At 46.8% G+C, this 16,380-nt stretch overlaps 1 protein-coding gene across 1 annotated transcript in view; it reads right to left on the bottom strand.

The window, feature by feature from the left end:
* The window catches only part of LOC135366431 (hemocyte protein-glutamine gamma-glutamyltransferase-like), a 56,452-nt gene extending 41,287 nt beyond the window's left edge, over positions 1-15,165 (bottom strand). Inside the window, exons 1-3 of the mRNA XM_064599131.1 lie at positions 15,081-15,165; positions 5,892-6,084; positions 3,582-3,791 (exon numbers count right to left, since the gene is read on the bottom strand). Of these exons, the coding sequence (XP_064455201.1) occupies positions 3,582-3,791; positions 5,892-6,054 (373 nt within the window). The 5' untranslated portion in view covers positions 6,055-6,084; positions 15,081-15,165. The remainder of the gene's footprint in view (positions 1-3,581; positions 3,792-5,891; positions 6,085-15,080) is intronic.
* Between the last annotated feature and the right edge of the window lie 1,215 nt (positions 15,166-16,380).

Here is a 16,380-nt window from a genome sequence, read left to right as displayed (position 1 = left end):
ATGTTTTGCAGCGCGGGAGGTTGCAGGGCCGTGTTCCCGTGTACGGGGCGCTCGTTTTGCTCATTTTGGCATTGACCAAGGAGTCTGCTAGGTTTTTTGCGCGTCGGTATGTCACCTGTATGGGATTTGTGAATATATTGCTAAGTCGGTCACTGCTTTGGAGGAGGGGCTCGTGCTTCTGTAGAATGGCTTTGATGTTTGGAAGTGCGTTGGAATATCTTGTGATGAAGCTTATTTGGCACGCGTCAGGATTTTTTCGGTTTTCCAGAACCTCGTTTCGATCGAGTGTGTGTGCCTTGCGACGGAATTCGGTTAGGAGGGAGTCTGGATAGTCCCTTTGGGCAAGTGTACTGCAGAGTTCGTCAAGCTTCTCAGCGTAATCTGTGTCGTTTGAACAAATTCTGCGTAGTCTTACACTCTGCCCATTAGGAATTCCAACCTTACAGTGGCGCGGGTGGTGACTCTTGAAGTGAAGGTATTGTTGTTTGTCAGTTGGCTTTTTGTACAGGGTTGTGATGAGGTTGCCGTTGTCTAGTGATATTGTGGTGTCGAGGAAGCTAATTAAGTGAGTTGACTGTTGTGATGTGAACTTTATGGTGCTATGCGCGGTGTTCAGTAGATCTACGAACTTTTGATATTCATGTTCCCCGTGTTCCCATATTATCAGTATATCATCGATGTATCGAAGGTACACAGTGGGTTTTAATGAGAGGGCGCTGAGAACTTTGTTTTCCAAGAAACCCATGAATATATTTGCGTATGTGGGTGCAACAGGTGTGCCCATACTTGTATCGTGTACTTGTAGGTAGTATTCGCCATTGAACTCGAAGTAGTTCAGTTTAAGGACCAAGTCCATTAGAGCGAGTATGGTTTCCGTGTCTTTTCTGGTGTTTGTTGTAGAAAGGGTATTGCAGAGGGCTGTGATTCCGTCGTTGTGTGGGATGTTAGTATACAGTGATGTCACATCCAGCGTGGCTAGTATTGTGTCCCTACCAAATGTACGAGTGTTGTTTATATCTCTGATTATTCTGAGGAGGTGGGGTGTGTCTTGTACATGCGATAGCAGTGTTGTCGGAATATGGTTTAAATAGTGGTCCAGGAATTTCGAGAGTCTTTCTGCTGGTGTGTTGTTATTAGATACAATTGGCCTGCTGGGATGTCAGCCGTATAGAGCTCGTTGGCGTGTACCTTGTGGATTTTGGGCAGTAAATAGAAACGCCCTGCGCTTGTGTTTGATGGGGTGAGATATCTGAGGTCATCACGTATGATGAGCTTTCGTTCGTGGAGGTCCTGTATGGTATTGGTTATTAGCGCCGTGTACTCCTTTGTTGGGTCATGGTCCAGTTTGAGGTAGAGTTGCGTATTGTTGAGTTGCCTATGAGCTTCAGAAATATATTTATCTGTGGGCCAGATGACGATACTCCCACCCTTATCTGCGGGCTTGATAATGATGTCATCTCTGTCAGCTAGCGCTTTGATGATGTCACGCTGTGTTTTAGTGAGGTTGTGACCACGCGAGCTTTGGGAAATACTGCGAAGGATGTCGTTGCTTACTTGTTTAATGTACAGGTCTAATGCGGGTTCTCGGCCGTGATTTGGTGTCCAGGTTGATGGTAGTCGGAGGTCGTTGTTGTTTTCTTGTGTTGTATCAGCGAAGAATTCTCGAGCAACAATTACAAGCAACAATGTCTCAAGCCATGTCGCCAGCATATCCTGATTATCTACTGCTTTACAGTACCTTTAAGGGAGAAGCGAAATGCCGTGTAGGATTGCTCGAATCGACGCGTAATTCCTTTTCACTGAGCGGTGCTTAATCACTGCTCAATCCATGTTACAATCCCCTACAGAAGCAACTGTTTAGAGGAGCATGAACTTCCTTCTTAAACTTTAGGACTTGCTCAATCACTGTCAGAGAGGATGCAGTGAGGTTACACCATGACAAGCCGAGGAGATGTAGATTTGCAATACCAATCTGTGCACATAGTGACGTCTCCAGTTGGACGCTTTCCTTCTTCGCTTCCCATCTAGCAGCGTTTATACACGTCTTCACGTCCATCGAAAAACGACGGGTATGGCGTACAGAAGCAACTGTAGCGCAGGGGTTATACCTAGGCTTCCGACTTTTCGGATTTCCGATTTATCCGATAGACTCTGATAAACTCCCTCCGATGTTTTTCGCAAAATATCGGATTTATCCGATAAACTCCGATTTTTTCCACGCCCACGGGCAGCCTTAAGGTTTTTTTCCCTTTCTTCATTCCTTTGTCCCCCTTCTTCGACACCTAGTTTTCGACTTCAAACTGATTCATAACTAAAAAATAAAGAAAAGGTCAGAAGTGGTAGCCTCGTTCAGGGTCGCTGGACGCATGAATGGCCCAAAAGGAGGATACTACACACACTTTTATCTGTGTATCCTCGACCCTAGTGACTCTACTTGGCCCAGGTACTGGGCTAGTTTGGCACAGAACAGTTCTGTGTTCGTCACAGCTGCTACTCATTTTGAGTCTGGGCACCATTCCCAATTTGTGCAAATACGCTCGTTTGTACTTCAATAGCTCTGGGTATTAAAACATCCGCTCATTACATCGCGTGGTCCAAGTCACTTTTGCACATCTTTCCTCACATTGTCTCTGCTATGACTGCTCCGCAACACTCCGAAATCGGCGCCGTTCATTTTTCAGACTTTTAATCCTCCGACGAACTCCGAATTTCCGAAAAGTTGAAAACTCCGATAAACACCGTCCGAATTTTCCAGAATGAAAACTCCGAAAACTCGGAACCCTAGTTGTACGCACTACCGCGAGCTGTATGAAAGAGAACGCGCGAGTGCCTGGCAGATAACCTCCTCTGGCACTAGTGGCGCCACTCTGCCGTCCAATCAGCCTGCGATATGAGGTCATAACAGCGTAGCTTATCATTATCAGCAGTCAGCGGAGTGCGTCGGGATGCCGCACTCCGCAGAAGATAGGGCAGCGCTGTTTCCACTTCCACACAAAGTGAACCACAAGGCGTCGCCGTAACTAACTACGAGAAGATCAGGATTTAAGCGGGTTTTAAAGATAAAGTTTCCTGGTTCGCTACTCAGTACTATGTGTCTGTGTCTGTCCTTTTAGCTCCCCGGCACGGAGGTTTTAGCGATTTTAACCATGATTCACCGAACAGCCCCATTTTCACCCTCTTTGACGCATGAGGCTAACTGCCACGCGCTCCTGTGTTACCTTTCATAATGCCTCGCACGATACTACCCCCGTTACTTTATCACAAAGCAAGTACCCTCAAAATCCTCAACATTCAAGCTAAACCAGCAAAAGGCGTCATTTGCCAATGCTTGCGATGACTATTGTATGGCTGTCGCAGAGGTGTGGGAGTACTGTGCTCTAGGTGAATCTGATTCGCAAGGCTCCAAGCACCTTTTCGCATTCGCAGTCTTATGATTTCCTACCAGTTCCATTGGAATTGGCTTAGTTCGGTGAAATGACGTTGGGATAATTCAACAGTGAGTCCCCGCTTCATTATTTCAGGTGAGGCACGAGTTCACCTAAAGAGCACGTTAACAAGCAGTAAGTACGAAGCATACGCACCGGTACTGAGAATGAGGACAACCTGGTCCACAGATCCGTCGTAATCCCTGTCGAACTGCACGCTGAATGTAACGGGACAACCACGTCGTACCACCAAAGTCGCGTCATTGCTTTGAGTCAACATGAACATGTCCGTGTGATGAAGACGCGTGTTCTGGCGCATATGGTAATCCAGCTGCGTCACCTCCAGCGGTGCACCGTCTCCAGAACCTGCGCACAGGAAGACTGTCACATGCAATGTAATCCCATAATGCCATCTTGTTTTTTTTAATCCCGTGTTAGCGCCGCGAAGCAACTGTGACTATGAGCGGCGTACAGACGCGGACAGATGGAGAGAGAGCAGCAGGAAGGAGTGCGGGACAGGGGGATTAGTATGCGTCCTGGGCCGACTTCAGGGGGAACTGACCGAACCGACATTCGTCTGGAAAGTCTTCGGTAAACCGAGGGAAAACCTCAGACAGCACAGCCGGTGACAGGGTTCGAACCCGTGTCACCACGGGAGCTGGTACTGCCATTTTGTGTAGGGAAAGAAGTCTCAATGCTCAATCTGTCCCAGTTTTTGTAAAGCTAAATGAACTTGCGATGCGCAACAGAGGTTGTCGACGCTATGAACATAAGCTTCAAAATCAAATGGAGAAATGACTTTTCTGGTTTATAGTAGGTCGTGATGCATTCTAGGTCAAGTTGGGCCTCCTGATATCGCCGCACTACCAAGCTCCTGGGGCGTTGCCCTCTTTGCTTTCGACTAATTAGTTTTTAATTACGAAGGTCTGCTCAATGACAATATCTGTTGCTTTAAAAAGATGCATTTCGGGGAGTCGTTGCCGTTGCTGTTTTCAGATGGAGGATCGAGTCAATGTGGCGCGAGGAAATGGCTCTCGAAAAGCGGATCCGAAAAGACGAAAGTTTAGAAGGTCATTTGTGGTGCTCCGTAGGCAGCTCGCCTTCCACGGCGAACATTAAAGGGGCACTAAACAGGTCCACGAATTTTCTCGAATTATTATGCTCTATGAAAGAACGTGGCTCACGACATCCAATGATGAAATTCATTTACTTCTGGCGAGACCCTTTACACCAAAACAATGCCATTGGAAGGGCATAATCAGCGTGCGTCTCTCCTTCCTACTCGGAGAGCATCTACGTCACACGCCTCGCACGTGTAGCAAAGCTCCATTCCAGTCACTGGAGATGGGGGAGATTTCGGACTCCTAGCCAATGACGGGCCTCGTTGGCACAAATAGCGGCGTGCGGGGAGAACCGGTTGTGGGAACATCGCTGGGACCTCGCGGAGCAATACAGCGCTGAAAACTTAGAGCGCACATGAAATTGAATATTATGGGCTTTCGGTGCCTTTTGATCTGGCTACCTTGGGATTGACAAGTGTAAACGTGTTTAGAATTGACCTCACTTCTCGATATTACAACAAAATCAATAGGCGTCTCGCATTTTGAGCAGTTGATTGTGCGCGACGTCAGAATGATGTGTGGCTATTGTCGCCAGGGTATCGCAGGGTGAAGCATGAGCGCGCAAGAGGGCAATGAATATTCGGCCGGTTAGGAGCCATCATTTACTTCTTTGTGAGAAAAATGTTTGCTAAACCTCACTGTACGAAACGAATCACACCGCATTAGAAAAAAAGTGCACATTGTATACCTGTTTATTGCCCCTTTAAGGGGATTTGGTAGGGTAACAGGACCAAAAAATCGAATGTCCAATTTTACCACAGGGAAATCGACCGCATAGTGAGGAACAAATTTGGGAAAGTGCATCCTTCAGCAGGGCGCCAAAAGCGGTTTAAACATGCCGAGAAGGAGCGGCGCGCCCCCTGGCAACTAAAAATGGCGACTGCCGGTTTGTTTACGGTTGGTTTTTGGCTGTTTTCTTCACTATGGGTTTTTCTTTTGTTTTTGTTAGTAGTGATCTGGTATATGATCAAGTACTATTGTAGTAGTGCAACTGAAGTATACCTTACCTAAACGGGCCCGCTTATGGTACTCTTGTACCTTGTTTTCGTCTTCGTCTTTTGACTACGTTGTTACTCCCAACATTTTTATCGCGGTTCCCTCTGTTTTTTTCTAGCATTTTTAGGTGTCCTACTTGGCCTAAACATGCCGCTATCTACGCTATATACGTGTATATTACACCGTTTGCTGTACAACTTATAATGCAGAGTAACATGAATAATGACTATCTTCTCCATTTATCTGAGAAAGCCACAGAGAAAGGCGTCACAACCCGTTGAGGTATACGCTGTGAGAGACATGCTTATCCCACAAGAGTGAAAGAAAGAGGCAATAGTTACAGACTAACCAACATGCGCCATGAGGCGCCTAGCTGGTGGTTCATTTTCTGCAGAGCGAAGTCTCTCGATGAGTATCTCCAAGTACTGCAGGAATTGACTGTTTGAGTCAATCTCTTTTTTCACAAATTTCACGATAGATTCTTCATCGTGACTCGCCAAGTCGTCAGCCATGCTTGCTTTGAAGGCCGCGCGACACAGTTCCTGCAAAAGTGTAGATCGTTCAAAGCAAATACACAACACATTCTATGGCGCTTGCGACATTTCATTGTGCATGATTAGCAAACAGCCAGTAATGTGCTTTCCGCATAGCCATACTGCATCCAATCAACAGATATGATTCTGAGTCACACTACGTTTCAATTGCTTCTCGTTAGGTAGTAAAAAGCCTTCACGTTAACTCCTCAAACGGTCTGCTGGAACTGCCTACGACCAGTGGCGTCACTATGGTACGCGTCACCGGGTGCGGGAGCTTTTTTGTGTCACTTCCTCCCTACCCACTCCATCAAAGTGTACCTTTCCACACCCAACGATACGGGAGAAATAACGATATTATACCTCGCCCAGGGTTCGTTGTCGTCGCGCAGCAGAGAAAACGCGGCGGTACAGATGCAGCGCGTCGCCCCTTGCGTCACCCGGTGTTGGCCGCACCGCTCCAACGCCACCTAAATCCAGAAAGCCTGCGTGCTTGTCGACGTGACGTAACAATTAAAAGTCAGCCAATCACGAACGCGCTTTCTGCGGTCGTGGCCATGGAGAAGAAGCACCGTCTTCTGCGAGTTGTCATTGAGCGTCCCCGCGTAATAAATGGGAAAACTTAGAAATAAAGCGCAAAACGGTCTCAATCTTCTCAAAACTGGTTTTCTGCAGCGCGTCTTGCACTTTCTGTCTAAATGTTTGGTCTGCAGGTTCGAGGTGAGCTGTAATCATTTGCGGGTGCTTGAATTTGCAAAAAAACGGTGAATCGCAGTAGCAGACGAGTTCTGGCTCTTAATTGAAAGAGGGAGAGGAGGTAGTGCGCATGCTTTCTTTATCTACGTGGTGTCGACCGGTCACACCGCGCTAGTGACGCCACTGGCTCGTGCCGAAACAGTGCCGGCGAATGTTGAACTTCTCAAACGGCAGGTTGGCGTCATGAAATACAGTATGGGACATTCGGATCTGGTGTTTTACGGGGTTCGGGATGGATCCTAACGACAGGCACAATCTGAGGCACATGTCACGAAACGAAGGTCGCGAGGTGGTACCGAGACAAGAAAGAGTTTCCGCACGCTGAGTGAATGGAAATTTGCAGTTATAACACCGAAAATATGAAGAGCACATGGAACATCTTTCTATTGCTTAGGTTACGTGCTTTCGGCCGGAACCTGGGCTTCTTGGGGTATGGACGCCAGTAAAGTCACTAAATAAGGTTCGCTTCACAGTATCGACACTACGTTCCAAGAGCGAACATGCCCCATCTTAAAGAGCGGCAAGAAAGCAGACGAGCTAGTGGTAATTTTATCTTCATGATGAACCCTGGGACTGAGGAAATAACAGACAAACAGCAGTCTCAAACACAGCTGAGCTGTGTTTGAGACTCCTGTTTGTGTGTTATTTCCCCAGTCTCAGGTTTCGTATGAAGATGCCCCATCTTGTTTCCGCAACTTTAGCGCGCGATGACATGAATCGTGCGCGGCTGATGTGTTCTTTTCGCTTGCAAGCAGCTCATCAAGGCTGACGGCCTTGAGCTCAGCTTGACATCCTCGGGACGCTCTGGTTGACAATACATGGAATATCGCACAACAATCATAGGCGCTTCTCTATCCCACAGCGAGCATTATGTTGGCCGTCTTTGATCCTCAGGTGGAGGTGGGACCGCTGTGGTGCGGAAACAAGATGGCGCTCCTGCTCTTCCTTGGACCTCAGTGTCGATACCCTGAAGTGACTGGGATACAGAAGTATGAGGAACGCTTATATAAAGACAAGACAAATAATGAAGAAGTGAAAAAGACATTTCCTCTGACAAGGAGAGAGCCCACACACCGTTTGTTGTGCCTCACTACTGCCTAAAGGTATCGTTAGAGTAATAAAATAAGCTACGCGCCCTATTGAAAAATCCTACATTTTCTCATACAGGAATCGATGTGAGACATGTAGGATCCTACATATCTCATGTGATTCTTATATGAAAATGGATGTGGAACATGTTGGAATCCACATGTGTGACGTGAGAAGCCATACAGGACATGAGTTGTCCCACATGTCCTTTATGCCATGTTTATCTCATCTCATATCGGCATCACATAGGAATCAATGTAGGACATTTAGGATCCCACATATCCTATATTATTTGCATATGAGAGCACTTATGTAAGACACTAACAATCTCACTTGTCAGGTGCATGACACCACATTGTCGTTTGCTGTGTGTGGGCTCATGTTTTATGCATTGCCAGACCTCAGACGTAAATAACTAGAGGTAACTAATCGAATAAAATTCAGCGTTTAAAACTCCTATGGAATATCAACAACGATCTGACCGGTATTGCGAAAGATGGATACTTGCGCTTACAGCAGTATGGCAGCCGACGGGGGAAACACAGCCAGCACCTAACGCCATACAAAATTCGAACTAATTGTCTACGGGACTCCTTTTTCCCGGCGGCCATCAGGGACTGGAACAGCCTTCCCCAGGCGGTGGTTGACTGTGACACACTGTCTTTATTTGAGGACGGCATCTCACAATATTACAGAACGTTATAGGTTGTCTCTTATTGTTAGTATCCTTTTTAATTTGTGTGATTATCTGTTCATTGCATGTGTTCTGTATTCGCGTTCGTACTGTCCCTCCTTCTATGGCATTCGTGCCAGAAGTATTACAAATAAATAAAGTAAGTACTCTGAGCACAACTTCATGTACCCAAATACTTCAAAAGCTGGATAGTTTGTTGATTTTGTTTTGTTGTATTTCGCAGTTAATCTGGGATGTGAGCTCCTCCACTTTTTGCAATAAGTGCTACCGTTTTGTGAGTTTGTGCAACATCGATAAAATTCACGGTTGCAATAATAATATCGCCTTCAAAAGGTGCATGTCTAGTTTAGGTCCGCCACTCGATTTGAACCTTGAAATCTACATACCTGGATGTAATTATGCAAGGTGCATCGTAATCTGTAATTAATACGCGGCGCTCGGTTCCACAAATCCCTCGAGAGACCCGTGATTCACGGAAAGTTTTGGCAGCGGCGACCATGTCATCTCCATGCGCCCATTGTTTACCTATGACAGCTTACGCACACCGCGCACTTTTCCCAGCATGCCTTTTGCCTGTTCGTTGCTAAGACGCACAGCGACTCCACTAGCGGACGACAGTCGGCCTCCTCCTCACGCAATTGCTCCGCGCCAAAATTGGCACTGTCTTCTGCCAGCACAGTCACGAAAAACTGCGTGTAATATGTACTGACCTAGCCTGACCTAACCTCACTACACGAAGTGGAAAGCCAAGCTCTACGGCTGATGCGTAGGAGTACCACAAATGATACCCGTCGAGATCTAGTGCTTTCATTGTGCATTCTTGGCAACGAGCGAGAGGGAACAGGCGAAAGGCATGCTGGGAAGAGTGCGAGGTGTGCGTAAGCTGTCATAGGTAAACGATGGGCGCATGGAGGTGACATGGTCGCCGCTGCCAAAACTTTTCCGGGGAAACTGATCTCTGGAGGAATTTGTGGAACCGAGCGCCGAATATTAATTACAGATTACGATGCACCTTGCATAATTACATCCAGGTATGTAGATTTCAAGGTTCAAATCCAGTGGCGGACCTAAAGTAGACATGGACCGTTCGAGCCAACTGACATAAAGGACTTCACATCTCGGTCCGATCTGCGCACTGGATTGGAGAAATGGAGGAGGGGTTCTACGACGCCGTAGTTTTCATGCTGCACAGTATGTTTTTTTCTTATTTCTGTTATCCGAATACTTGATAGTTTTAAGCGCATTCGTGGGGTAGAAGAGATGTTGTCGTGCACCGGTGTCATCCATTGAACTGCTGATGTCTTACGATTTCTTCTTTGCTACAGTTTCAGATGCATTTATCAAGTATATAGACAGTGTTGTGCAAGATGGAAACGAAAAGGCAACAAGGAAAGGTTTGTTCCGTGCACAATATACGTGGGATGCTAAATGTCCTGAATAAAAAATCAAATGTAAACACTTCAAATATGTGCACTGTATGCTTTCACATCATCTCAAGGTGCTCTGCTGCTGCTGCGGTGTCAAGGCACGGGCATGCTATTATTGAGACGCATATCTGTTACGGGAAACACGAGACCCCACAAAATATGGGGCCCTACGTGGATGTGGGACCCCACATCAATACAGGGTGTGGGATCCTACAACAATATGGGTGTGGTATCCTACATGAATATGAGATGTGGGATCCTACATGAGTATGTGATGTGGGATCCCATGTCGATATGGGATATAAGATTCCACGTCATTATGAGATATGAGATACCACATCGATATGTGATATGAGATCTACATTGATACGCGATCCCACATCAATATCCCATCGATCCCACATCGAAGTGTTGTGGATTTTTTCAATAGGGGCTTCAGAGCATCGACACTGAGGCAAAAGGGCGAGTTAGAGCCGCCCCGTTTGACCTCCAGCGCCATCCATACGGCGCTATTGGAATTGTGGTCTTCTTCCACTGCCGAACTTCATCTTTATCTATTTCTACTGCCGAAGCAGAGGTGGTAGAGGTGGGGCTGGAGGTCAAGCGGAAACAACATGGTGGCTCAAGTCGCCCTTTTGACTCAGTGTCGATACTCTGAAGCTCAGTATACTTAGTGATTCTAGGTGTCGTCTCTTTCATGCGTCAGCTTGTCGGCGTCCCTCTACTCTTAGACTAAGAAGTGGTCTCTGTAACTCTGCCGCTTTGAGTTTTGGAATGCAAAGCTGACTGCCGTACGCGTTGAGACCATGAGGTGCAAGACAGTGGAATTTTCCGGACTCAATTTTTAAATGCGACATTATTCTTTAACGCACTTTCGGGCCTCGGAAGTATAGCGTCAGTGGAGAGGGACACTTTCGCTCTTGCGATGCGCTATCTCCCCCTCGACTGTTCCTTTGTTGCGCGCCTCGGTTGAGCGTTTCGGCGTGCGGGGATTTCGCAGATTGGAAAGTCTACATGATAGCGGTTCTTAAAACACGATAAGCATTCATTTATTTGAAGTGGCTGGCATCGTGTTATGGGTCTTTGTTTTGAGAGTTTCCTCTATTGTATTGTTTTCGTAGAGAGCTTGCGACCTGCTGAAACAAGCCGCTCATTGTGTGTGGAACATTAACGTCAGGGGCGGCATCAATGGGTTCGTTATCGGCTGCATGAAAGACACGTTCAATATGGACATCGCGGGTGATGCAGACCACAAGCAGCGGTACAACGATAGACTGTGTTCGCGGGAAGTGCGTATGAGTGTGCGCTACATGGACTACATATCCATACTACAGTATCCAGAAACCCATTATCTGCATCACTATATTCGAAGATCACCCAGACGAAGAGGAATAGGAATCATCCCAGTGATCGTGTACGGTGTTCACGTTCAGGTTCATGGCCTTAGAAATGAATATCGAGTTTCAGCAGACCGTAAGTCCTCAACGGTAACGCTTGGGAAAATATGATAAGTCAATCGGCTTACATAACGTTGCTCATCATTGATTTGACAGCTTCCTTCGTCGTGTCGTTTCTGTGGAGTGCAGCCGATTCTGGTAAGACTCCCGAAAGTATGCTTCTTCCGGAAGAAACGGATGCGAAATTCCCTCATGTACTACTAGGATTGCCATCAGGCCGGTATTATACCGGCACGGCCGGTTATTTGCTCGCACTGGTTGCCGGTAGGAAGGTGATACCGGCAGCCTTTTGCCGGTATTTGTGCCTCAAGACCTTTCATATGGGCTTTTGCGGGGTTTTCCCTTCAACATTCCACTACAGCTTGAATAAATCTGGAACATAGCCCCAACTCCGCAGTCACCAGTTCCTTCCTTAGTTATCCATTATTATTATTATTATTATTACACACAGGAACATATGTTTCCTCGTATTATCTTGAGCTCTCTCTCTATCTCTCTGTTTTCTGTGTGTGCTCTTCCACCCCTCAGCCGGTATTTTTCACTACGAAAGGTGGCAACCCTATGTACTACAATACTACCAATGCTATCGCATTTCATACGCGTTTGGCAGTGCGCCAAAAAGTTCAGCATTTGTTTCTTTTGTTTCTCTTGATATAAGCGTTCCTCAGACTTCTCCATCCATACCAGAAAAGTCCAGCTCTGGACGAAAGCTTGTAACCTACGCAATAAATAGCTGTTTCGTCTCTTCTTGCTTTTGTTATATCGAAGCTAGCCTTGTTCGTGCGCCAGTTATAACACCTACCACGAAATGAACAAAGCCTTGTAAAAGCAATTTGAAATAAATTTGTGCGGCTGTTTCAGTGCTCACGCTACTGCTACAATTATTTTTCATAAAACATTGTACTGTTACAGATCTGCCAGTTCGCTTTTCACAAACTCGCTTTCTGCGGAGAGCTATCTTTATCAGAAGCAGCATACTATCCGTAATATACAAAGTAAGCGGCACGAACTGGAGATTTATACCGGTTCCACTATGCCCTTCGTCTTTCTAGACCAACCAGTGCATTTGGGCAAGTCGCAGAAGTGTGGCATTCGAGGTTTAGCAGCACAGGTAGAACAGCCACTGCTGAAATGCGTGCTGTACTCCGAGCCCTTGTCTCCGAAATGAGTACAGCTTGGGACAAAAGTTTACGGAACACCGGGGTGTCGTATTTCTCCACTAGAGCGACACCCTAGCAGCGTGCAGGAGCGGACACACATACTGAAGGATTGATACTATGGCTGGTCACCCGTTTCTTATTCTATCTCTCCCCGATAAGCAGCGGCGGGCCGCTCCGATGCAGAAATACGCTAGTGTCGTGTTCCGTAAACTTTTGTCCCAAGCTGTACCACTATGGGCCATCACAAATGACACCTGCTTCTGTCGTGTTCTGTGGTTTATATTTCGGGGTCCGGGGGAGGCCCACGCAACGGTCACACACCCATGCGTGGACACTCTGGCAACGGGAAGCGTGATCGTCGCTGCAGAAGGGCTCACTGGCAACGATAAATTAATAATATAATAACGGCAATAATTAGTGATGAACAGTCGCTCAAGAGCATTTCACTTGTTATAGTATATGTCGCACGTATGTTCAGATATCTTTACGCAGCCCTGTGAGCACATAACTCTGCAGGCAAATAGGCTGATGCGCCAGGCACCTACACAGCGTGTCACGCATGTAAATGTTGTCTGAATGTCTATTCAGATTGCAGGCGTGTGTCAGAGCACATAAACATACAGAAGAAGTTTATGCACCTGGACACCCAGCAGGTTTACGCATCAGGCTTTCACTTGTGAGGTGTACTTGAACTCCCTTTGAACAGCTACCAAAGCTACAGAGCATTCCTCGCCACAGTGACCTGTACACCCCTTGTACACAGCACGGTGCACGGAGTATGCTTGCACACAATGGAAGCTGGCGTGCTTTATGATGCAGCGAAGTCGTGTATGCGACATCCAAGACCACCGCCAAAGGTGCCAACATTGTTTTCAGAGTGACCAACCGACGTCAGTAGCGTTGCTACTTGTCTCGTGACTTAACGCCAGCAGGGGTATAGCTGATAATCTCCAGCAGGGCTAGCGAAAGCACAAAAAACCTGCAATATAACGTTTGGTCAAGTAGTCAGATTTTATAAAATTTTAATACGTTGGCTTTAAAACGCTACATGGAACGTCACCGCGACTCGTTTTCTTTGAGAGGGATTTCTACGACCATTTTAAGCCTTCGTCAGCTGGTCCATCTAACATGCGCCCATTAACGTTCTATGGCGCTATTCTGGTTCGTTCGTGATGGCCAAGGATACGCGTTTAACCATGGTCTTACCACAGTATTTTTCAGTATCTCGTGACCGTGAACTAAACAACGTCCCATCTGTCTGTGTTGCGCCAGCGCGTCCGCCCTCCTATTTGTCTAATCGTCGCCAAAATGTCCCACCTCATTCGCTAAAACGACTTCGATGAACATCGAAAACGCGCGAGGCTGCCACGTTACTCAGGAACCGCGTTAGAGGAACATCCTATACTGTGGAACGCGGTCGTTCTCAGACCTTGCAGATGTAAGCTTTTATTTTGCAACATGCGATTTTGGTAATGTTGATCCTGAGATCTGGGTCTCGGTCTGGGACGCTGGAATATCGTGTAAGGTTGCCACCGTTTCCGACGGCAAATATACCAAAGAGCGGGGGAGAGGGGAATGTAGCAGCACTTTCCCTTGGCGCTGCAATGTATGTTACGAGTTGAGATGCTCATCATCACGAAGTCGAATGCTCACTCATGAGGCTCGCTCGTTATTAGGAATTATAGAGAGCGTGTTCGTTTTGAAACCTCGGATTCTGTTTTCTGCTTTGCATGCACAGACCCTTGGATAAATACGATGTATGAAATGCATTTTTAAAGCGAAAGTCATTTCAAACTACAATTTACTGGTCGTCACGCGGAACACCAGTAGAAATCGATGGTAGGCAGGACACGCCGAAAGGGCGGCACAAGTCGGGAGGCCCTTGATTGGCCGACTCCAATGGATGACATCGCATTTTTGTTGGTCCAGTCAATTTCATTTGCATTGCGCCCAGCGCTGTGCAAACTATCCCGAACTATGGGTGCCACGTCGCCCTCCATTGGTACGGTGTGTTCGAATAATAGATGATAGATTGTCAACGATATCTTCATGCGGCTTAGCTCAAATGAGCAATCAAAGCTGCGTTATCTCTCAGTATTTGGCGACGGTGGCGCAAACGAAAAAGTCGTCTTAATGATTTTACTTCGACTCCGTCAATTTCCGAACATTAATTTCTGAATTACACCTTCATACGGACACCGAAGCAAGCCTCGTATTCTCGAACTGTTCGGGTGTAATCCGGACGGGCGACAACGCTAATATCGTGCCATAGCTTTTCCACCTACGGTATGGTATGCCACACAACAATATATAGCCAATAGTGTTTGTACCCACTTTGTACCGAACGCATGAAACTCGCTAACATTCACTTACGCTGCATGCGCAACACAGAATCTAGAAATGTATCGTAAAGGAAACCAACCTGAAGGACGTAGTCGCCGAGCGGAATGACTTCCTTGGTGTAGTCCGCGCCTATTTATACGGACAATTCTATTACACGAGCGTGCTCATCCACGGGCAATAATTTGTGTCCCAGTTTCTGTTGCTGCGACGCCGGACAGGCCTGAATAGAGTTCGTAAATTTCACCGTGTAACTCCATTCACGCCCACGAACACTGTCTTTGTCTGTAACCTTCTTTGACATCATTCATACAGCTGGACACACGACGTTCTTGTAAGGTACGTTGGAACTTAAACGTGTTTTGCTTATTGTTCGTGCGTTATGCAGAAAATGTGAACCTTCCCGCGATGTTGCTGCTACGCAGAAGTTTGCGTCGTTCCATCTCAGCTGTTGGAACACGTGCAAACGCTACTTCCGAGAGTAGCTAAAGGCAAAACCGTGAACAGCCACAGCCAGTGGGACGCACGCGAAACATAAAAGTCCTAATTCTGAGGCGAAAGACAGTAGGCCGCCTCAAAAGGAAGAACGGCGTAACTGGGCACCGATGTCTTGGTATCAGGTCCAAATGCCATACTCGTACAGTCCAATAAAAGTATATGTCCCGAATGCAGCGGGGCCCACACGGTAGTATCGAAGTACTGCCATAGGAAACGGCGGAAAGCAAAATACGACACACCACCACCGTACTGCACGTATACGGGGAGGACCACAGCGCAGACACACTATATGTACAAAGTAGTGTGATGCGGTGACTTTATTTAGGATTATGGACCCTGGAGTGATGCTGACGGTCTCCTATGATGTGTTGCATTTTGTGCGTTTGTGTGCGATATATTTTTTGGGTAGTTGTAAGGTCTGTCGCATCTCAAGTTGTTTTGACTGTGACAGTGCAAAACGCCCTGGACTCTTAAAAACGAACTTCACCGCATAGCACGCTCCTAACGAACCATCATCTCAAATGATATCGTTATCCGCCCTGATTTGTTGAAAACGGGAGGCGTACGCCTTTCTGTGACAATTATGAACAGCATAAGTGTCACAAAAAAGGCGTACGCCTACCATTTTCAACGAATCAGGGCAGATAACGATATCATTCGAAATTATGGTTGGCTAGGAGCGTGCTATGCGGTGAAGTTCATTTTTAAGAGTGTGTCACATTCTTGTGGCGGGAGGTGTAAAGATGGAACGTGCTGTGCGACAGAAATGCCGGGTTCCTTTTATATCTTTACTTCTATGCGTCCCCACGCTTTCGGAGAACACGGCTGGACACTTTGAAGATGCCACCCTCGTTCCTAGCATGTGTGGGGTCTGGATAGTGTTC

This window comes from Ornithodoros turicata, chromosome 8 (assembly GCF_037126465.1).
Source record: "Ornithodoros turicata isolate Travis chromosome 8, ASM3712646v1, whole genome shotgun sequence".
In the NCBI taxonomy this organism is placed as follows: domain Eukaryota; kingdom Metazoa; phylum Arthropoda; class Arachnida; order Ixodida; family Argasidae; genus Ornithodoros; species Ornithodoros turicata.
The sequence above is the reverse complement of the archived record's forward strand: the minus strand, read 5'-3'. Positions and strand labels throughout refer to the sequence as shown.